The following is a 23,471-nucleotide window of genomic DNA, read 5'->3' as shown; positions in this document are numbered from 1 at the left end:
AGGCTTTTTATGTTGTGTTCCCCTTTATTATTATTATTATTATTATTATCTCGTTTTATTCAAATATGTTCGTTTGATTTTGTTTTATTAATGTGTAGTTTCATGTGGTTTTAAACCAACCCGTAAAGTACTTTAAAAAGCAACATGGCTGACCAAAGTGCTGTAGAAATCAAACTGACATTGACCACAACTGAGTGAATGTCTAGTTTTGTCTAGTTCTCCATTTACATTTGGAAATTTCTTGAATTTGTTCTGAGGACAAACAGGAAGTTTTTTTTTTATTATTCGTTTGTCAGGTTGTTTCCCCAACAACTTAAAGCAGTTTGAATCTACACAATCAATCCAGATAAAAATGAGATTTTTTTTTGTTAACTGAACAAAAAAAATTGTGTTCTTGTCTAACTGACAACAATTAAGATTTCATTATTTATTACGTATACCTGTTATTTAATTAGTCAAGTAGGTGGAGCAGAGCTTCCTAACTCTGGACTCAATTAAGGTGTCCAAGATTTATTTTTCAGACACCTGCCTTCTTTAATTTATCAAATTCTTCCATACAATTTGTAATTTTCTAAATAAAGATGACCAAGTTTGAGCTCGTTGGCAATGTTAAAAAAATAAATTTAAAAAAAAAAAAAGTAAAGAAAAATCTGGAATATATGTAGACATAATGCAAAAATAAATATTTTAAAAAATATCAATGTTTTCTTATCTGTTTGAAGTGGCATGTAAACTGCTCTGTTGATGTAAATCTTTCACTGTATGGACAAAAGCATTCGATCACCTACACGAGGATAACAACACGTCCATGTTACAAAGAAAACGGTTTCTAAATGTATCGTTTTTTATTGAAAGTGTCACAAGCCGTTTAGACCAAGAGTACAGTACTAACAGTGTCGTTCAAATGGTCACATTTGGGTCCCAGGTGCAGATCCAACACCACAATGATTATATTTCAGAGGCAGTGCAACAAAGTACAGTAAAATACTGAACACAAGGTTAGAGAGTAACTCTGACAGAAGGCTTGTTAACTATTTTGAAAATCATACACACAAGCGCCTTTATAATATCCAAAGTCCCGTTAGATACAAGAATAAGGGAGAGAAAATATATTTACATGAACATTTACAAGATGACAGTTTATACAACATTAGGAACTCACAGATAAAATAATGCTGATAAATATGACGTGCTGTATTTCTTTAGCCTTAACAAGGACAAAATAAAAGATCACACCACCAGCTCAACGGATTAAGTCTGAAAACACATCCACTCACATAAGGTCAGCCAACACGACTTGAGCAGCTTAGTCACACCTATAGCCTACAGAGACTGGTTACATTGTTTCAGTTTAAGCAAACATTCACATTGTCATACATGGCTCTTAGCTAAACAATTCTCTAGTGTTGCATTAGGTGTGCTTTGTTGTGTCTGACTGACACACAACGGTGGAAAACCAAAAATAACGCCAGGTTACTCACACCACAGGTCCGTGTCTAAAGACCTGCATGTGTAGAATATTCTGATGTGCCAAACGTAGCTGAGATATGAAGAAAATATAGGTGAGACCAGTTTTCCAGGTGTACATATCACACAGATGATTATTTACAGAACAGAAACAGTATGATTCAGTACCTCAAACACTTAAGTCCCCTTTAAAGGACCTGTTGCAAATCAAGCAAGCCTGGCAAAGAAACATAAAATTTCATTTTTATTCCAAGTTCAGTCACCAAAATGCTGTCCAGGCAGCTCTGTTCAAAACCTTTACATCTTTTAAGATTGTCCAAGTCTTCCAATAACTTCTGCGGCTCTTTAAGAAATTTTGTTTTTCTTTAAATATAAAGGAAATTTTAAAGTGTTGGTTTGCAACTAAATGTACAAGAACAATTCTTATAGGAAAGCTATATAATTTAGATATTTTAAATTTGCCATAAAGTTTTTAAGGCCCAGTCAGTGACTTTATCAGTGACACCAGTTCTTCAACCAAGGTGTGGGTTTCACAGCAGCTGATGACCAATCACTGTAGTTCAATTGCCCAACCCTGACTCCTTTTGTTGCACTTGCTCCCAAAATTAAAATGGAGAAATGGTCCAAACTTAAAACCTGTGCTCTTAAAACTGGTGGGATACATTTTCTTTAAAAATGTAGGTTAACAATAAAAATGAAATTGTGAGTGAGATTGTGGTGTGATGAATCTAAACTGAGAAAACAACGTGTGAATGGCAGAAGAAGGTGAGGAATTAAATCTGTAGAGCAGGCTACAGATTTAGCCAACACACATTCCCGTCTGCTGCTCACACACTTTTAGCACCTATGAGGTCATTGGCTTGCTAGTAGATACAACCTTGTATAAAGGGAGATTTACCCCCATGAATTCACTGCCTCTTTGTTCACACAGGCAATAAACATCATGCAACTGTAATTAATGTTGTAGCCATTAGGTGTCATTATTTCGGCAAACCACACACTTTTTACAATGTTTCTTTACAGGAAGCCAAATGTATTGCACATGTTAACAAAGTCTTAAACAGACCTCGTCCTTTCATCCTATGTCCCGCAGCCTATGCCCAGCGACCACTGGACACGAAGCTTCTGCTGAAAGAGAAACTCGTGTCTGAACTCTTGTGCTTTCCCCAGGCACCAAACGGCACCACGATGATTGTGCTGTTGTCCTCTGAACCATACTGAATAGCCTTAAAAAAACAAAACAAAACAGAGCACCGCAATGTGAAGCACAACAAGGTTAGAGAAAGTCATCGGATGAATGATAAATTCAAGCAAAAATTAATCTTCTGTAGGAAATTCCAGACTTGAGGAAACATGGACACGGTTTTGGGAAGCTTTTTTGTGTCTAACAGATCATTTCAGTACATGAGTCAACCAAAACTTAATGAAACCCAGCAACAAACAACTTTGTAGGAGAACAGGTAACACATTGACCCATGGGCTAATATTCAACAAAAGCATCAAATGTTTTACCTGCTCAGATATTCTCTGTGCTGCCTCTTTGGGTTCGTGACACTGGTTGATGACATTGCAGATCTCCTGGCTGTTCATAATAAAGTTAATGCCATCTGTGGTCAGCGCCAGGAATGAGTCATGGACATTGTGCAACTGAAAGGGAATAAATAAATAATACTTTATAACAGACATTAAAAAGACAAATCTACTGAACTATTACAAGAAGATGGTAAGACTGGCTTTACTGTCTTCTTCAGCAAACAACAGATGTGAAAATGTGCTGTTGCAGAGATCTGCATTAAAACAGTCCATGGTTCTGCCCAATACACCAGCAATGTGGATTTTAAATCAAACAATCGTGACGTACAAAATACAAACAAAATATTTTGCAGTCATTTTTATAAAACAGTCCCCATTTTCAGTGCCTCAGAAATAATCGGACAAACATTTTAAATATAAGGATTGTTTTTAAACACCTGGGTGAACTTTGCAGTCAGTGGCTAAGGTCTCACCTAATGCTTTCCTCCCTCGAGCTGCTCGGTTAGGGCTTTCCTGCAGCCACCTTCAGTTGTTGCTTGTTTGTGTCTCTCTGTGACTTCAGTTTGGTTTTTAGTAACTGAAGACATGCTTTGTTTGGTTACGATCATGTGACTGACTTGGCCATTGAATAATATCAAATTTCTTTCCCTCAAGAAGCTCTTGGGTTGTTTTTCCAGTTTGCTTTAGGTCATTATCATTTGCACTGTCAAATTTTTTTTGCAGCATGACATGCACACTTCAGAATTCATCCTGCTACTTCTGTCAGCAGTCACATTACCAATAACCCCAGTGCCTTGCTTCCATTGGCAGCCATATGTGCCTATACACTAACATTTTTGTAAAAACCCTCAAAAGTTTGAAAGTCAGTTGCATCTTTATTGTCTGATTTAAGACCCACTGTGGTGGTGCACAGAGGAAAAATGACAAAAACTGCATCTTCTGAAGATAACATGTATCAAAAAATATATATTTCAGTGACAAACTAAATTTACAAACCTACCGTTACTCTTTTGGTCTCAGGTTCAGCAATGACTCCCGTCTTCTTCAGGTCAAAGTCTCCAATGCTACGCGTCATTGCCAACCTGCCATTGACATTTGGCTGCCCCAGGCTATTCCAGGTGATAAACCCCCCACTCTTCTTTATCCTTTAAACAGGTGCAGATCGGTATATTAGTACATGTATGCTACGAAGGCAGGATTCTTTTCAGGGCACTTACAATTAATAAAAAAGAAAGAAAAAATGAAGTTTAAAACCTGCTTTTAAAAGCATCATGTACCTGTCTTTTTCATCCTTTCTCTCAGGGGTGTGGTCAACAGTGAGTTTAAGGGCCTTGCCCTTGCGGCACAACATGACACGACTGTCACCCACGCTGCCGACCACCAGCTCGATGCCGTCCCTCAGCAGGGCCACGGTGGCGGTGGTTCCTGCGTTCATCCCGGGTGCTACAGAGACATACGAGAAAATCTCAAGCTCCACAAAGCCACTGCCCATAGTGTTAACAACAACATGGTGTATCTCACGCACTCGCAGTCACACGCTACAACATGAACACATGGGTGGGAAGCCATGTAGTAGACTTAGAAAAAACTACAGATATTCACACAGTAAACAACAGAGGAGGCAGTCACACATGCAGGTTGAACTGTTGCAGAATAGAGCTGAGGTCCAGAGCAAATGTTACAGCAGGTAAGTCTAAAGCTGAATCCAAAAAGATAATAAATAACAACAACATTTATCAGTGCCCGATACTGGGCCTGATACTCGTAAAGCAACACAGAAACATCAGAGAATGTCATAATAGTGAGTTCAGCATTTTATCTTTCCTCTTATGTTCACCATGGATGCCTCTAGGGTTGAGAAAATATAATAAGTCAGTCACAAGAAATATTATGTTCAACTGACTCAGTAAAGTAAACGACTTGCGTTTTAAATAAATAAGAAAAAAATGTTTTATTTATGCCAAATGTTGAGAAATTACTGGAACAAAGAAGATTAACAAGTTTTACTGTCAAATATTTGACATTGGCAAACAATGTTCTGGTGGTAGATAAATAACGGTAAAATTTTATGCAATTAAAAAGTTTATCCTTTCCTCTCCTCAGAATTAAATGAGCTGATAGAGACTTAACGTTCTTTAAAGCTTAATCTGAATATTAAACATGGACTGGATCTGTCGCTGACAACATAAATCTCACACAACTTTCAAACTGAAGCACTGTCTCACAAGAAGCGTTGCATACACTTGGTGAGAAGAGAAAAATCAAAAAGAGAGATAGAGATAGGTAGAGGCAGAGAGAGAGAGAGAGAAGTGAGAGAAAGATAGGGAACCTTCCAGTAGTCCAGGATTTAGGACCCGCTGGACTCTCCTTCAATATCTAGCCTCTCGTCATCCACACTGGTGCCAAGGGCTTCCAGCTCTTAGCTGGCTCCGCAGCTGCCGTAGATAACATGCACACACACATACAGGCATATTGGGACATTTCACAGAGTGAGGCCAAAGTGAGGCCATGTAACAAGTACACTAGCGTTCATATATCATTAAACTTAAGACATAAAAGGTGGTTGAGAAATTTCAAGCTAAGCTGATGAATTTTACAGAAATAGGGCAAACATGTAAATTAGATTTATTGAGGGAAATGTTTTGCATTAATTTTTTTGAGTTATACTCAAACATTCCTTAATAAAAATGCCTGCTTTAAACATAACACTTTGCAGACAAAGAAAAGTAAACAGATTGGTGACAAATTAAAGGAAAACTCACTATTAACTAATTATGCAAAGTCTTTAAACCTCTACTGACAGATCTGATTCTGTCCAAATGATATTCTCTCACTAGGAGGTACCTCGGGGTAGTGACGTTCTTAAATGGTCGAGATCTGATAACAGCAGTCAAGAATTCCTACAATTTTCTCATTAATCGACCCACTGGGTAAACCCTGTGTGGCGTCACGCATGTAAGGTAAAGCTGTTCCGTTTATCCAAATGTGTACTCTGATTTTTCCTTTAATTTGTTACCTTTCTGTTTCTGGCAATGTCGTGCTGGAAGCAAGAAAAACACTAACATATCTTCTACGCGTAGCTAATTTATTCATGAATTATTTAAGGAACTTGGGGGGAAAATGACAGACCTCTAACCAAAAGTGCTCAGTGGGGAAATCCAAAGCTTCAACGCCTAAGTAGGATAAGTAAATTATGTTTGAAGAGAGAAGAAACAAGTGTCATCACATAAAAACAGAGTACACAGCATATCCAAGAACATATAATGTGAAAGCACCTACCATTTGGAGAGAAGTGCAAATGCCTTGCTAGAGCTTTGTCTACTTCAAGGAAGGCTTTTGTTAAAACTAATTCCAGATTTTCCTCGTCTGCAAGAAGGTTCCTTGAGGAAATCAGAAAGAAAAATCACTTACAGAGCTGTGACATCTGACATTCACATTATTCAGAAATGAATAAGCTACTTGTGACAGCGACTCATATGAACTCCTTACGTGATATATTTTTCCATGTATTTTTCACAGAAGTCAGCTGCCTCCGATCCACCGTGCCCATCAAACACAGCAAAGTAGAGCACCCTGTCGGTCAGCTCGGAGACGCGGTAGCGGTCTTCATTGTCCTTGCGTTGACCAATGAGCGAGGCGCAGCCTACCTTGGATAGGCTAACTTTGGGAATGGGCTTGCCGTAACGAATGCTGGGGGGCAGCAGGATGGGCTCATCGATACGATTGTCCCAGATTCCAAATGAATCCCAGGTAGTGGGGCGGCCGCTGCTGTCTGGATCAAAGCGTGTATTACTGTGCCGAGTTTCTGACGGGGTGTGGAACGGTTTGCGGAAAATGAACTGGAAGTGGCTGTCATGCTGGACTGGAAGGGGGACTACGCTCATCTGTACAAGACCGGCTCGACCCACGTGAAGACCACTGCATCTTGCCAAGCGTGCGAGACAGGCTGTTGACATCACCCTGACAGCACGAACACCTCGGAAGCCACTGGATGGAGAGGCAGAACAGTGTACTGTCTGGACAAAGCAGGAAAATAAGAGAAAAGGAAAAAAAAATTAAAATCCATCATTTAGACTGGGAACACAGCATGACAAAAATCTTTTATTTGTTTAGGAGGAGGCTCCATTATGAGGACTAAAGGTCTCTTCAAACTAGAAATCATTACACAAACACAAATCAGATAGAAAAAAACTGAGATTACACAAATTCCTTCATATTTTTGAAACATTTGAAATGTAATCCATCTAGTAATAAGTGACAAATACCTCCTAACTATTACTAGCATCTGATACTAATCTTGATCATTTGCTTAAAAATAATCAAGTGGTTACTTTTAAATATACTTAATCGATGTTGCATTAAGACTATTAGATGACGTCATCTCCTTGAACCCCCTGTGAACTTCCTGAACCTTTTATTATTTGACAGAAAATAATGACAGGCAGTAACTGGAGCCCAACAGGTCTTGTGTTCAAGACCCCATGTTCACACATTCACCACGTTCAAATAAAAATTTAGTCAACTAACAATAAGAATCATCCTCAATTCTAAATTCAAAGTGTTGCGCATTTACTACTGTGAAGTTCCATTTAAGGATACCACAGGGATTCTGTGTTTGCCGACTAACTACTAAAAGCTTTACCCAGTTTTATTTAATTTTATTGCTGATCTTCCAAGAGCTGCTAAACAAATAGAACATAACATAAAATGACATAAAATTATGTCTAATACTGTGCAAAAGCCTTGAATCATTCCACTTTTCTTTACATTTTGATTGAAGGTCTTTCAAAGTTTCTTTTGGACACTGGCTGCTTTTTCGTTCATTTTCAGTTCAGCCCTTATACTTGACCATTTTTGTTGTTTTTTTAAGTTACTCAACATCGACCCATGAATCATTTAAGTATTTACACAATGCGATTCAAGAGATGAGCCAGTGTTGTGTCTACACACAACAGACAACTTGGCAACTGGTTGTCTTTTTGTGTGTGCAATCTTTGCACACTTTTCTTGCTCACCTTATGTAGTCCTGTGTTGATTGTCTGTTAAATATAGCACCGTGGTCTTGGAGGAACGTTGTCTTGCTTCACTGTGTACTGTACCACTGCACATGGTTGAAATGAAAATAAAGCCACTTGATTTGACTTGAAATAACCAATCTTATCCTTTTTATCTTTAGGCACTTGGTTAGTAGCGGCCTGTCACATAAAGACATTTCTTTAGTTTAATCCACAAAAAACTCCAAAGATAAGTTTGACAGAACAGAAGTATTTTTACACCAACAAAGTTTTCAAAAAGCTGTTGTTTGAAAACTCTGCAATATGTGCTAAAATAGAAAACTGAACAAGTACACAGCAAAAAATATAAGTAGCCTAAAAATTAGCTTAAGAGTCATTAGTCATAGATTTGCCTCTCCGGATCCCTTACCCTAACATTATTGAAGCATTGTGGGATCACCGTCAAGGAAAATGGAACAAAGAGCACCAAGCATCCAAAGAAGAGCTTCGAATGTCCTTCAAAAAGTCTGGAGAACTAGTCCTGAAGACTGTTTAAAGAATAAAAGGTAGTCATTCCAAATATTGACTTTTAAGCTTGTTAGAATTATAAAAACTCTGTATTTACCCCAAATACTTGATTTCCAACTATTTCCTATTTTCCCAGGAAAACGTAAAGAAATGAGAGGTCGCTCAAAACATAAACAACACATAAGCATATATTCTTAACAATCTCAACTAAATGTAGCATATGCAAACTTTTTTTGAAGTTCATTAAGATTATACAGATTCCTAGCATACTAAAGAATGAAGAGGCATAAAATAATTGAAGGTTATAGCTCAACACTAGCGGAGATAAAGGTCATTATAAAATTTAACAAACTTTACAATTTACTCTTTGCCACCAACAAACCATAGTCTTGCCTGTTACTTGGCATTTACGAAATCCGTGTCTGGCTATTGAACAACAAGGTTTGTCGAGTTGAAAGGACATTTAAAAAAAACAAACAAACCTTCCTTTCAGTAACAACAACACGCACAGCCTTTTTCGGACATCTACTATAGCAACCTCAATTCACACTATTGTACACTTAAAATTTAACATATATGAGCCCAGACTCTTTTTACTGTTAGTAAAACCTATAGGAGAGTGTTAAAGCCTTAACAGGAACTTTCCTCACTGTGTACAGGGCTTCTTATGGGTTAATAAGCAACATTTACTCGGACAGCATTAATGAATGACCTTTATTGTATTTGGTTTAATTAGTGAATAAACACTGATTAGGGAGAATTTCCGACGTGCTATATCGTCCATATGTTGTAAATCATCTCAGGGTAAACCGTGTATTCATGTGCGTCAACATGTCTGTGAAGGTTCTCAGAATGTGCGTCAAAGGCAAAGCTAAAGAATGATGCAATAGCCATTAAGCTAACTGCTCCACTATCGATCCCAATATCATAAATGTGTGAGGCACTTAGAAGTGCTATCCTAAGAGAATCTGAATAAGAAGCAGTCCTTAATAAAATACAGTTTCAATACACTTACGAAAAGAAGCAGTATATAAACGGTAACGTCATCCATTTTTCATATTAGCATTAACTAGCTAGCTGCAAACGATAGCTCTGTAGCACGCAAGCTAACAAGGTAGATAGCATCAGGTAAAAGTTACCATTTCGTCTAACATTACCGGGATTTCAGTTGCATGTTGACTAAAAGCCATACCTCGAGAGTTTCAGATGTATTCGTCAACTTTAAAGATCCTTTGCTTGCTTCTTGTGGCGTGATAACAAATTGAATGAAAACGGTTGCCCCCTCGTCTTGCCTTGTTATCAAACAGCAAGGCCTATGATGTGACCGCACCAATCAAAATCTTGTAAGAGTATCCGCCCACATTGACGCCCCGTCTACAGCGCATAAAATTAGCCGAAAAAAGTCTTAATGGCAGCTATGGGTACCAATAATAAAGCTGCACCTCTAAGCGCCAACTGTCGCGAAACACCGAAAGGGCAATGTAGGAATAGAAAATACAATTTGTGACACAATGTCGTCATCCAAGCATTGATTTTGTTCACTAAGCTTCTGGTTTCTTTATGGCCAGGGCACTAATTTAGACCCGGAGCCTCCAGTAGGTAATTTAGGCCTGGGTGTTTACGTCAGTCCAATCTTTGCCTGCTGGAATCTAGGTTACTGGGTGGAGAACGAAACAGGGGCTGTATCCCAATTCAGGGTCTGCAGCCTTAATGGCCCACAAGGGCCGCGTACTCAAAGGCCGGAAGTGAGAGGCTTGTGAAATGGGACAGTCTAGCCTCCGTCTCGCTGCCCAGGATGCCTAGCAACCATGACACTAACAGCTGGAAACGTTTCATACAGCTTTGTTTGACAGAAATGAAGGAGAAAATCTTTTGTTCATTTGTTTGTTTGTTTCTACATGAGCTTTGATTTGGTAAGTATCTGAGGCTGACTGTGAAATCATGATTATTGGGCTTCACTTCTGTACTGAACAGTCATTTAAGATTAGCTAGTAAATAACAATTAGCTAATGTTGTTCATGAGACTAAAGTCATCTCACTTTGGTAATGTAAATATAATATGGCCAATATTAAAGTTATAATTTCAATCATTATTAGTTATTACAGCAGTGAATGAACTCTGTTTCAAATACTGAGCTTCAGTAAAGATTCAAGCTGCATTTGTTTATATTATTTATATTTCCTGTCACCTTAAATCTTCACTCAAAGACAGGTTTCTTTGACACTGTATATATAACTGTGTTATATATATGAGAGACAAATATTGTTCTTTTAATATATTGGCATTACTAAAATTGTCTCAGTGCTTAATTTAAATATCCATAAAATCATCACATTCTCTGTAAGATTAACGTCAACAATTGAACGGTGTATATTTTAAAGTTACGGCTTTAAAACCAAGTTAGTACAAACATCGCTAATGTCACATAACTTTGCCGACATGTGGCCAACAGTAATGTTTTAATGTTCTTCGTTATTAAACATTCGCACATAAATAAGTAACATAATATTCAGTACTTACTTTTAAAAGTTTACTCTTCGGCCTCCCCTCTTCCGCCGTATTTTTTCCGGCAAAATTATCCACACCCACTGCCGCGCTATGCATTCTGGGATATGTTGGGCCACGGAGTCCACCGCCACATCCTTAAAATTCAATGAAATGAAGGACGCATTTGAGGGCCGCATTTTCGAGCAGCCTTTGAATTGGGACAGCCTTCGTCGTGTCGCTGTGACGTAATTGGCCTTAAAATGCGGCCTTTAAGGCTGCAGACCCTGAATTGGGATACAGCCAGTGTGTCAAACTCTTTCCATACCTGGGGGTAAAAGTGGAAGATAAGTCGTTAACTAGGATGAGTTGGATAAAAAAAAAAAAAGTCAAACCTCAAAATTTGACATATGTCAAGGTTCTGATATGTGCATAACGCTGTTATTAGATACATTTAGTGAAATAAACAAAATGTTTTCCTGCAATGAAAAAGTAGAAATAAATACATAAAACTGCAGAAAATGTATACACAAGTACTCAGACAGTACATCAGAATTAGAATAATATTACTTTATTGATCCCTAGGGGAAATTATCTTTCCTTACAATGCTCCATTATAAACAAATAGTAGAAAAGACAGTCCCTTGTGGTGCCCCTGTGTTGCTGATTACCTTGTCAGACACACACTGTGGGAGACGTACATATTGTGGACCACTTTTGTTGGATTTGAAGAAGGTGGGGGGGCGGGGCAACTTCACTCACATAAAAAACATCACAGGACCTTCCAATACCTAACACAAACGTGAAACATAACACCTAAAAGACTTAGTTTGACGGGATGCTGACATGATTCAGATATTAAAATTAAGAGCCTCCGCCATTTTAAACAAAGCTTGTAAAAAAGTATTAAATATTGGGAAAATAAAATAGCCACACCAATAGATTTAATGTTCACGGACTTTGTTGTTACGCTAGTAGGCATTCACCAATTCGGACACAGCCATTGGTAGAGCCCCATGCTCGGCGGACCAATCACATTGTCTCCTGCCCATAACGTCTAGTGACGTAAGCAGCTGTGGCACTTCCTCGTTTGTTTTCTGGGCTGATGAACCGAAACCAGTCGCCCAAATTCAGAATGCATCTGTCAAGGTAAACACACTGTTTTAATTTTGCACCACCCAGCTGTAAAACAGCGCCGCTGTGCTTAGGTTGTGTTCATCGGCTAGCCAGCGGGTCTCTGTTTTTTTAGCTATAAGACTGACAGCCAGCGCTGTTTTAGCCTGCGAACGTTAGTTAGCTATTAACTATAACGGGTTGTGTGGTTTGTCAGGCTCGCTAACAAACTTACTCAGGTAATGTCAGTGGGGACATTTAGCCACTGCTGCAGGATGTGTTTGTAATGTACACACAGCACGGGTCAGGAAGCTAACCTGACTTAACGTGCTGGTCCTCACAAACGATAAAGCAGCCGCTGACACTTAAAATACAGCTAAATATACAGCTAAGCGTATCTCACATCGAGCTACCAGTGTTTAGATAATAATAATAATGATAGCGCACTGGTAATACACGGGAGCAACTCACAGCCAAGACTGGTGTGCTATAGCATGCTAAACAAAGCTATAATGTATAGCTAATATTTATTTAATGTAACATTTAGTTAATGTTTACTAACTGCGATAAGGATGGTCACCCTGGGCTTTTGGTCCATTCCCTATATTTTCCTCCACCCTCCCAGGTAAATTAGTGCTTTCTAATACATGTGCCCGCATCCTCTCATCACAACTGTTTTCAGAGGTGTTTTTTGAATCACCTCTGAATCACCTTTTTCAGAGGTGATTCAGTTTAGTTTTTGCAGGGTTGTAATATAGGTTATACTTGTAATGATATAACTCATAGTATTAATAAAAAATATTTATATGGCGTTTATCCCAGTTACGATTTACACCTTAAACAGTGAAAATGTATAATATTTAAAAGTCACGTTTTTGGGACATTGTGAGGTAAAGCATACTCTCTATTGGCCCGTTTCTCTTTTGTGTATTTTCTGGCTTACTCAGTTGGTAATATTATTGTGCTAGAAGAGGCTGGACATTAAGGCGGGACTGCTTGGAGCTGCTTAAGCCAGGATTACACTGACAGGGTTTATTTAAATACACTGCCTGTTCCTCTGTCATCATGCTTACATCACTGTCACACACACCCACAGCAACCTCCGAGCCCGTCCTTGTTCCCTAATTGAAAAACTGTCAAGAGTTCATATATGGAGCAAAGTAATCAGCTCCTTACGAAGAAATATGCATAATCACACTGTTTCTTTTGCTTCTAGGGTTGGAATTTACATGAAGAGGCGAAAGCGGGCCTGCTCTCGAGCTTGATCATTATAGTCTTCCTCCATCTGGCTGTCACTCTCTTTGCCTCTTCACATCGGTGCTCATTTCCTCTCCCTTCACCAACATGCTGTGCTGGGGGAATGCCAAGGATGGGCAGTTGGGTATTGGTGTGGAGAAGAACCCTGTGTTTGAGCCGAGGAACTGTCATGTGTTCAGTGGCAGGGGAATGAAAGAGGTCGCCTGTGGAAGCCAACACTCTGTGTTTCTTATGTATGATGGCAGTGTGTACACATGTGGCTCTAACAGCTGGGGACAGCTGGGTCATGACAAAGCAGGGACTTCCCCAGGTAAGCTCTAAATTGGAAACACCAGATTGGACCACCCTGGTGAACAACATAGCAAGTATGTTTGAGCATGTGCCTGAATTTGGACTGATTTGGCATGATTTGTCTTTGTCTGTGTTTGGCTGCACAAGCAGGAGGTGAATTGATGGTCTAATAAAAAAGTCAAATTGTATTCTGTTCTTCAACTATAGTGGAGTTATGTATTAAAAACCTAGCTCGTTATTTTGCATCTTTTACGTTTAAATAAAAGTGTTAATCAATTAAAGTAGTTATACAAATGGGCATGGGCTGATGGTGAAATTCTGGGCCGTTAGTGATGTTTGGCTGACTTAGTTGCACATAACCAAGGTTAAAACTTATCTATGATGAGTGATTAGGCACACGAGCAAGATTGGTCTGCACATAGTTGTTTGAGTTAAAGAGTCTGTTTTATGTTTTGCCTCAAATAATAGAAAGTTTTATATAAAGTTTTTTTTCCTCAGCCATTTGATAAATAATAATTAATTTTAAACTGGAATAAATTAAACTCCACTTTCAAAAAACGTAAAGAAATCACAGACCTGGTTATTTTCCTTTAGTATAAGCCAAAAGCTCTTTAGTGGACACCAATAATATTTTATATGGGAGAAGAAAAATACCCTGATGCTTAGTTACAAAGACTGAGCATGCAGTGAAATGTCTTTTGCAAGTCTTAGCAGGTTCAGTGGCTGTTGTGTTTTTATCTGATGTGGAAGCAGGATGACTGAGGATTTAAAAAAAGCACAGACACTCATGTAACAGCAGCATGACTGTATGCTGGAATTGGGCATCATTAGGTGAGTTTGACATGAAACAGAAAGGATTCGTGTACCCACATTTTGGGCATTTTTCCTAAAATGGTAGTGACTGCAGACATGATGGGTCTGTGTTGGTATTATGTGGGTGGAAATGTGTTCTACATGTTCTTTGTTATGGCATGTGGGTGAACTTGTAACAGCCCTGAACAAATACAAGAATTGCTGGACCTTAAAAATCATACACAGATTTATTTGAAGTATGTCCATCCACATCTTTAGTTAGATACACTGCATAGATTCTGGGATGTTATCTCACAGGTTGTATAACATGCTGGGCCAACTTGGCATAATTATATTTTTGTTATAAGGCCTTTATCATTTTATGTTTATGTTATTGAATCTTTTTAACAAGCTTAAAAATGTTGATTGTTGATTAAATGCTATAGTCTTACCTCACTTAAAACCACATTATCAACTATTTTGAGTTTTCAATTTGTCTAAAGCAGCTAACCCTTAGTTGGTCCTTAGCAGAATACCACCAACACCAACTGCAAAGTCTCACCCACACATCCTTTTTGCACGTGCTTCAACACAGCATTTCTCAGTGCAGTTAATAATATACTATTTTCAGAAGAAATGTGTATATTATGTTTCTTGGATCTGTTGTATTATTGTGTACAATAAATACTTGTATAATAAATAGCATGTAGTTTAAAATATTTAGACTTATAACTGAAAAACAAATGGGTAAAGAGTAAAAGTAATGAAAAGACCTCTACTGTAGACCTGTCATCTCTTCACAGAGGTTGTTGGGGCTCTGGATACCCAAAAGATTGCGATGGTGTCATGCGGTCGGGGGCATTCGATGGCAGTGAATGAACAGGGTCAACTGTTTGCCTGGGGAGCTGGTGATGGGGGACAGCTGGGACTGGGGACCACAGAGACGACTGTTCGAATTCCCAGGTGCCCGTGTAGTTTATAGGAAGAAGGGTTTAGCCTGGCCACACAGAATTACACATGCCAGTAGGAAAACTTACAGTACTTACCAGCAGCCTAGCACCTACTTGTACAGCGTACATCTGGCCACTGCCACAGCTAAGTGTGTCCATAGAGCGTGCAGACGTAGACAGGTTTATCAGAGCCTATTTGAAAACTGTTAGTCACAGACTTCCTGTAAGTCTTTCACATGCAAATACTGGGAAAATGGGATTTTACTGTAATAAGTGGTTTGCAAAACGTTTTCTAGAATAAGCAATTAGTGCCCTGACAAACAATTTTATTTTTAATAGACAATTTACTGAAAGTTTATGAGGGGAAGAAAGCAGACAAAAGAGACTAAGACTAAATAGATATATCAGAAATATATTTATATCTATATGCTCACAAAATCATTATTAAAAAGAAAGAAAAACTACAGTGACATCTTCATTGTTAATCCATTGGTTACTCAGACTAACCTCAGTGTTATAGTGGAGGAGAAGAAGCCCCATGTAAACATATACTCAGCGAGATAGTTTAATAGTCAGTATTTTGTATGCAGCAGCCTTTCATAATTCAGTTCAACTTAGTTTTATTTATATAGCACCCAGTCACAACAATAGATGCCTCAAGACACTTTGTATTGTAAGAGAAAGACCCTACAGTAATACAGTGAAAATCCCAATAATCAGATCACCCCCTATGAGCAAGCGCTTTTGTGACAGTGGGAAGGAAAAACTCCCTTTTAACAGGAAGAAACCTCAGGCAGAGGCAGGTTCAGGGAGGGGCGGCCATCTGGCTCGACCAGTTGGGGGTAAGGGAAGGATGACATGAGAAAGACACATTGTGGAAGAGCGCAAGAAATTATTAATAACTAATGATTTAATGAAGATTAGTGTAAAAACACATGGTAAGAGAAAAAAAACACTCAGTACATCACGGAAGCCTCCAGCCGACTAGGCCTATTGCAGCATGACTAAGGGAGGATTCAGGATCACTGGATCAAGCCCTAACTATAAGTTTGATTAAAAAGCAAAGTTTTAAGCCTAATCTGAAAAGGAAAGTGGGTGTCTGTCTCCAAAATCCAAACTAGAAGCTGGTTCCACAAAAGAGGGGCCTGAAAGCTGAAGGCTCTTCCTCCCATTCTACTTTTAACTACTCTAGGAATTAAAAGTAAGCCTGCAGTCTGAGAGCAAAGTGCTCTATTGTGGTGATGCGGTACTATGAGGTCTTTAACATAAAATGGGACCCGATTATTATGGATTTAAAAGGGAGCCAGTGAAGAGAAGCCAGTATGAGTGAAATATGCTCTTTCTAGTCCCTGTCAGTACTCGTGACAAAAACTCACTGAAAAGCTTCCAGCTTTTCAGTGAGTTTTTAGGAGATCAATAATTACCATACTGCATCGTAGAAGTAATAAATACTAGTTTTTCAGTATCAATCTGAGAAAGAGATTGCACGAAAGGAAGAAAGCAGTTCTTATATATTTGCTTAGTGTGTGCATTGAAAAACATCCTGGTCAAAATGACTCCAAGGTTCCTCACAGTGTTACTGGAGGCCAAGGTAATCCCATTTAGAGTAAGCATATAGTAACATATTTCTAAGATTTTTTTTTTAGGGCCACGTATGCTAACCTTAGTTTGTAGCGGAATTTAGGAATTATAGGTCATCCAGGTCTTTGTCTTTCAGAGATTCCTGCAGTTTCACTAAGTTGTGTGTGTTTTCTGGCTTCATGGATAGATAAAGTTGGGCATCATCTGCATAGGAGTGAAAATATATGTTTTGCCTAAGGCAGGGGTGTCCAACTCCAGTCCTCAAGAGCTGCGGCTTTTAGATCCATCCCTACTCCAACACAGCTGAATCAAATGATTGGATTACCCCTTCAGCATGCCATCAAGTTTGGCAAAGGCCTGGTAACAAGTCATTCATTTGGTTCAGGTGTGTCGGAAGAAGGAGCGCGACAGTAGCTCTCGAGGACTGGATTTCAACACCCCTCGCCTAAGGGAAGCATGTATAATATAAACAGAACTGGTTCTAGTGTGGAACCTTGTAGAACTCCATAATTCACCTTTGTGTGTAAAGAGGACTCCCAATTAACATGAACAAATTGAAGTGTTATAATTTTACGAAGTTTGTCTGAATTAGATCTCTCTTGTAAATGAGATGTTGAGTCTCAATGGGGCTACCTGTATAAATAAAAGTTAAATAGCAAGTAAAAAGTCTATTAGATAGATGTGATTCAAACCACCTTGAATAGCTACAGCATGCTCTAATCGCTGTAATTAAATTATGGTCATCGAACCTCATTGCACCGAGGTTTAGAAGAAGCACAGACAGGAATCTACCATCAGTGGCCATAAGAAAACCATCTGTAACCTACACTAAAGCTGTCTCTGCAATCTGATGCATTCTAAAACCTGACTGAAACTTTTAAAATAAACAATTTCTTTGCAGATGATTAGTTAGCTGTTTTACAACTACTCTTTCAAGACTTTTTGAAAAAGGCAGGTTAGGAAGGTTGTGATTGGCCTATAATCAGCTAAGACAATAGACATCAGGTTTGACATTATTTGGAATTCCCAGCCTTTTCATGCATCATCTACTTAAACAAGAAATGTTTTAAATGTGTATTTTTTAGCTTGATAAACAAATGTTTTTGTTTCTTTTTAAATTTATCCTAGGTTGGTCAAAAGACTGTGTGACCATCGCATCTCTCAAGTAATGTGTGGGAATCAGCACTGCATCGCACTTTCTAGAGGTGTGAAAGACAATTTCTTTATAACACCTCATCACTGTTCACGATCTGAATGTTGGATCCCAACTGTGTCCAATCGAGCTGAAATGTATGGCATCAGAAAACCCTCATAAATTCTTAAATTTTAGCTCATCTATCCGCTCGTCCACAGTTCACTAGAAGCGTTAAGCCTTAACAGTATTGGTCAGATCTGAGTGAAACTTGCACATGGTCAAGGCTGTTTTACGAGCAATCACCAGGCAGTAATGATGGAGAACAAGTGTGTGTGTTTATCAATGTAACAACAAAGTGTCAACCATCAGCATCAAGGTTAGCATGACTAGGACTCAAGACATAATATTTTCATTAAAATATGTGATTGCAAAGGGAGGAGAGCATAGTTTGAGAAAATGCAATGGTTTTGCATTATGGGAGATTTTAAATTGACTGTTTTTTGTCCAAAGAAATGTGATCAGATGTTGAACCACAGCTTCTTGGGGCTAAACACACATAGCTTCATGTATTAATACTAACAGGATAATGGGGTCTGTGATTTATCTGTCAGCCTGAAAAGTTGTGTATTTATTTATGTTTGGTGTAAGCTTTGACTTGATTTAAGTTTGGCTATAAATGAAAACATTTGGTGTTGTTGATGTTTTGGCAATATGTAGGTCTGAGCCACACCCTGTAACAGCTCTAAATATAGCCACTCTATAAAACAGACATCTGCCCTGTATTTTGTGTTCATTATTGGTGTTGATGTGAGGTAAAGTTCATGATGTGCGTTTTTCCTCTCAGATGGCCAGCTGTTCACATGGGGCCAGAACACCAGCGGGCAGCTCGGGTTGGGGAAAGGAGAGCCCAGCAAGCTGTTCCCTCATCCTCTAAAGTCTCTGGCAGGAATTCCTTTGGCACAAATAACGGCAGGAGGAGACCACAGTTTTGCCCTCTCATTGTCTGGAGCTGTATTTGGCTGGGGCAAAAACAGAGCTGGACAACTGGGCCTTAATGATAAACAAGGTAATAATCACCTGGTTAGAAAGAACAGCGACTGTTATATGATATAATGCAGAGTGTAGAGCTTCATGCAAATTATATAAATCTTTACGTAATATTGTGTCTCACATTTTTATCAATTTATTCGCGCTTGGAAAAAAAAAAAAGGTTTTCACAGTACTCCACATGGTGTTGTGAAAAACTAAGTACACCTGTACTCTTTTGATAATATTTTAGAGGTTAAGTAACAGCTAGGTACTATTAATAATTAATAATGACTGTCAAGTGTGAGTACCGCTATCAAAGCAGACGTTTTGGCACTTTCTGATCTGAAGCATTCACGTCTTAACACAATGCCACAATCTTCCCTGGAAAGGACGTCTCAGCAGATTCAAACTGAGCAATACATAGAGAAACTGCAAAAAACCCAGCAGCTACATCTCAGACTCTAGAGGCCTCTATTAGCAGGTAATTGTAAAGTTCATGATGGTACAAATAGAAAAAATCTGAACAAGTGTGGCTTATTTGTAGGGGTGGGGGGAAAAAATCGATACTGTGTAGTATCGTGATATTTTGTTTGCGAATAATGTATCGATACAGGGACAGCAGAAATCGATATTTTGTTACAAAAAAAGTTTTTGTGGACTGGAACATGCTCTGACTTCAGAGCATGTTGATCCTTTTTCTGAGCAAGAATCCTGACATTCCTTCACTGTCCAAATGTGTGTAACTTTTTTTTTTGGCAGCAATAAACATGACAGTTTACTTATTTTAATTTAAGACATGTTTTATTTTAATTAAGTTTAAAACTTTTTTATTTAATGTAAAATTATATTTTGTTTTAATTTACTTTCAAATTCTTCAGTTGCTGAAGGGGCTGCATAGTTTTCATAAATTTCAAAGTTCAGAATAGCTATAATTGTACCAGATGGTTGCATTCAGTTAAGTTGGACTAGACTGTAATACAAACCGTTCAGTTTGTCAACAATAAAACTGACTGAAATGAGAGAAAGACTGAGTGCGAGACTTTGATATTAGATAAAATAAATATTGATAAAGTTTACCTTTATGTACAGAATCTGAATATCGCAAAATATTTAAAAAAAATTGCAATAATATCGTATCGTGCGTTAAGTATTGTGATAATATCGTATCGTGGGATGTATGGTGATTCCCACCTCTACTTATTTGTAAGGGTTACCAGGAGGAAGCCTGTTCTCTCTAAAAATAACATGACAGCACAGCTTAGGTTTGAAAAGTTGCATCTGAAAAAATTGCAAGACTTCTTGAATAAAGTCCTTTGGACAGATGAGGCCGTTGGGGTGGCTGTAGTTTAGGAGGTAGAGCAGGTCATCTACTAATAGGAAGCTTCTATTTCTATTGTGTCTCTGAATGTCACATAGAAAGCACTTAAGCATAGAATGGATGTGAATGTGTGAATGAGGCATGTTGTATAAAGTGCTTTAGTGGTCAGCTAGAGGAGAAAAGCACTATATAAGAACTAGTTCATTTACCATTTATCATTATGCCAACGTGCAGATGTTTGGCCATAATGCACAGCACCATTTGGAAAAATTAAACACAGCATGTCAGCATAAACGCCTCATACCATCTGTCAGCACGGTGGTGGAGGGGTGATGATTTGGGCACCTTGGAGTCATGGAGTTGACCATGAACTCCTCCGGATACCAAAGTGTTGTAGAGTCAAACTTTAGATGTCTACCTGACATTTAAAGTTTGGCCAATACTGGGTCAGGCCACAGGACAACAGCAGCAAATCTACCGCAAAACGGTATTGTTGCCATTGTTTGTGGAACAATGGCAACGAGCTTGATCGCTCTCACGCTCATTTTTTGTTTTATGAGTAGTTAGAGGTCACCATTTTGGAGAAGAGATCTATTTATTAACATTTCATGGAAATGATCCTCAATATTAAATAATTAAATAATTTAATTAATTAACATATCCACGTTTAGTTTAGTTGCCATTATGGTGCTAAATCAGAATGCAAAAGTTTAAGTGTTTTCCAGCATCTTCTTAATTTGAGTGGACTCATCTGGTTGAAGTGTTTAACAGTGTGGACTTGCTCGTGTGTTGTCGCCTTCCACAGATCGTGCCGTCCCATGCCACATCAAATTTTTGAGATCTCAGAAAGTTGTTTACATCAGCTGTGGAGATGAACATACAGCAGCCTTGACAAAGGTATGATTTATGTTTAACTGTGTTGTACATGCTTTACATATGGATGTTTAATTTTGGCCATTTCTAGTAACAGATATTATGCAACCAGATATTATAAAGTCTTGTTTTGTTAGGTCGTTCTTGTTTAGCTGCCATAAAAATTGGTGCCAGAGATTTATATTATTTTACACAACACTCTGTTAATACAGGGTTAAAAACTGAGTCTTATTCCAACCACACGGTCTAACCCCATCTTATCTTAATCTACCACCTAACGTGTGCCATAAGTGTTTTAGTGCAAGACTATGCATAAAGTTTCCCTCTTAAATGGAAAAAAGCACGGAAAAGGTCAGTGTGTTTACTCTTCCTGGCAGGATGGCGGCTTGTTTACGTTTGGTGATGGCTCGTGGGGTCAGCTGGGTCACGGCTCCACCAATAGTGAGCTTTTACCTAGACGAGTGCTGGAGCTCATGGGCACCGAGGTGTCCCAAATCACCTGTGGCAGGTACTGTCTCTGATAAACCTACAGAGGGCTTTTGTTGGTTATACCCATACGATCTCATGGAACCAAGTAAAACAACACTGGAGTAAAGTCTATGTTTATGAAGCTTAAACTTTTTTTTGACTCTCAAAAAGCCGCAGTTTTAACTCTATTGTACGGTGTGTGTTTTTTTGTTTATTTTGTTTTAGTATTTTCTCCACACCTGATGGGAAAGGAATACTGAAAAGACTTATAGAAAGTTACCTTGTCCCTTAAATGTTAATAGCTTTGATTGTTTTGCTTCCAGCCACAGACATTTGTTGCATCTTTTTTTTTTGCTCAGTTATTTCTTTTATCCTCTTGACCGTTAGAACAAAACTTCTCTTTGAGAATCCAAATTAAAAAAAATATAAACATTAGTAATAATTAAAAAATATCTGCTGCAAAAACAACTGATCTAAACTGAACATGTTAAATCAGAGAGCTGTAAGGTACCTTTGATAATGTTAACTGCATATCTAATGCTGTAAATGTGTAACTATCAAAGTGGTAAATTTACTTTTTTGAGTTTCTTCATTTCGTGGTTTTTCCTTTTGCCAGGCACCACACGTTGGCGTTCGTGCCTTCCTCTGGCGTGGTATATGCGTTTGGTTGTAACAGCCATGGCCAGCTGGGAACAGGAATACTGGGGGATGCCAGAAGCCCATTTCCTGTCAAGGCCAGTTTCCTGACTGGAAAATTCCATAGAAGAGGTAAGCAGAGGACTTGCCGATCAGTCCCTATATGCTTGTGACCGAATGCCTTTTTAAAAGTGCCTCATTCCCACTTCTCACGTTTGTTAGACATGTTTCCTGTTTGTGCCTTTACTGGTAACTGCAGTGGAAATCCAGGCAGGCAGCTGTGAATGTTACAGTTTTATTTGGCCTAACCATTATGGTCCTGGGAACCTTGTTTCCGATTTTTTCCTTGAAGACAATGGAGAACTTTGAGAGAATTTACAATTTACGAAGTCTTAAAACAGAAAGAACAGACTGATAACGATACAGTGGGCTTTGTTAGTGTCCAGCTAGACTCTGCTGCTTCACTGTCTTGCGGAGGTATTTCTGATTTGGCTCCAGTTGCTGTTGCCAAAACAACCAAGAGGATAGTTGGTATTCAGCCAAAACAGCTTGTATTTGCACAGCAGTGTCTTCTGTTGGATTTACCAGAAATCATCCTGCAATCTGCTTGTAATGTAGGCTAGGGGGTGTGAGTCACAGCAGAGATTTAAAATATATATATATTGTAAGGAGACTGCAAGAACACAATTTATTCTGCCATGTATATCAAATTGAAATAGCACAAAGAAGAGCTTTTGAGCCAAATGCTTTATGATTGCTTTATGCTTCCACAGTGTATTATTCTTTATCCTTCATTACTGTGTATCATCTTTTTTCTCAAGGTGAGGAATCTTTACAGACACATGCAGTTTAAAGTGATTTAAAGTGTGAAATATATATATTTTATTCCCTGTTATTATGTTCAGTGTCTATCTCTTTTTTATGTTTCTTAATTAGAATCAAAACAGTATACCGTGACCAAAATCATCTGTGGAGGAGACCATAGCTTCTTATTGTACTCTAATGAGCAGGTATGTGATTT

At 38.4% G+C, this 23,471-nt stretch overlaps 2 protein-coding genes across 6 annotated transcripts in view; one reads left to right on the top strand and one right to left on the bottom strand.

Moving 5' to 3' along the window:
* Nucleotides 1–822: 822 nt before the first annotated feature.
* Nucleotides 823–11,115, bottom strand: ppm1kb (protein phosphatase, Mg2+/Mn2+ dependent 1Kb). Of its 3 annotated transcripts, XM_004549365.5 has the most exons (8): nt 9,715–9,969; nt 8,016–8,101; nt 6,490–7,016; nt 6,280–6,380; nt 4,278–4,443; nt 4,001–4,145; nt 2,980–3,114; nt 823–2,693 (listed from the first exon to the last, which is right to left on the bottom strand). In XM_004549365.5, exons 3-8 carry the CDS (start codon nt 6,954–6,956, stop codon nt 2,562–2,564), a joined length of 1,146 nt encoding a protein of 381 aa, XP_004549422.1. In that variant the 5' UTR covers nt 6,957–7,016; nt 8,016–8,101; nt 9,715–9,969; the 3' UTR covers nt 823–2,561. The 3 variants fall into 3 exon arrangements, with proteins under 3 accessions (XP_004549422.1, XP_076740954.1, XP_004549421.1); XM_076884839.1 differs by lacking the exons at nt 8,016–8,101; nt 9,715–9,969 and adding an exon at nt 11,044–11,115; XM_004549364.5 differs by lacking the exon at nt 8,016–8,101 and having other exon boundaries at nt 9,715–9,968.
* Nucleotides 11,116–12,065: 950 nt separating this feature from the next.
* Nucleotides 12,066–23,471, top strand: part of herc3 (HECT and RLD domain containing E3 ubiquitin protein ligase 3) — a 35,681-nt gene continuing 24,275 nt past the window's right edge. The window contains exons 1-9 of one of the 3 annotated variants that reach the window (XM_004549361.4): nt 12,066–12,156; nt 13,337–13,687; nt 15,264–15,423; nt 18,120–18,196; nt 18,971–19,192; nt 21,279–21,370; nt 21,724–21,854; nt 22,431–22,582; nt 23,387–23,460. In XM_004549361.4, coding sequence (XP_004549418.1) covers nt 13,465–13,687; nt 15,264–15,423; nt 18,120–18,196; nt 18,971–19,192; nt 21,279–21,370; nt 21,724–21,854; nt 22,431–22,582; nt 23,387–23,460 — 1,131 coding nt within the window. In that variant the 5' untranslated portion in view covers nt 12,066–12,156; nt 13,337–13,464. Of the gene's footprint in view, nt 12,157–13,336; nt 13,688–15,263; nt 15,424–18,119; nt 18,197–18,970; nt 19,193–21,278; nt 21,371–21,723; nt 21,855–22,430; nt 22,583–23,386; nt 23,461–23,471 lie in introns of those variants that run through there. The other 2 variants (XM_004549362.4, XM_004549363.5) reach the window with 2 other exon arrangements.

The sequence above is a fragment of the Maylandia zebra genome, linkage group LG6, assembly GCF_041146795.1.
Source record: "Maylandia zebra isolate NMK-2024a linkage group LG6, Mzebra_GT3a, whole genome shotgun sequence".
Classification (NCBI taxonomy): Eukaryota; Metazoa; Chordata; class Actinopteri; order Cichliformes; family Cichlidae; genus Maylandia; species Maylandia zebra.
Note: the sequence above shows the minus strand (reverse complement) of the source record. Positions and strands in the feature narration are given on the sequence as shown.

Bases quoted from the DNA above. Each gene is read 5' to 3' on its own strand.
- ppm1kb (XM_076884839.1), bottom strand. From the start codon at position 6,956: ATGTCAACAGCCTGTCTCGCACGCTTGGCAAGATGCAGTGGTCTTCAC. The intron at 4,146-4,277 runs GTACATGATGCT...ACCTGTTTAAAG, and splicing joins AGAAAGGATGAAAAAGACAG to GATAAAGAAGAGTGGGGGGT. The intron at 2,694-2,979 runs GTAAAACATTTG...TGTTTTTTTAAG, and splicing joins CACAGAGAATATCTGAGCAG to GCTATTCAGTATGGTTCAGA.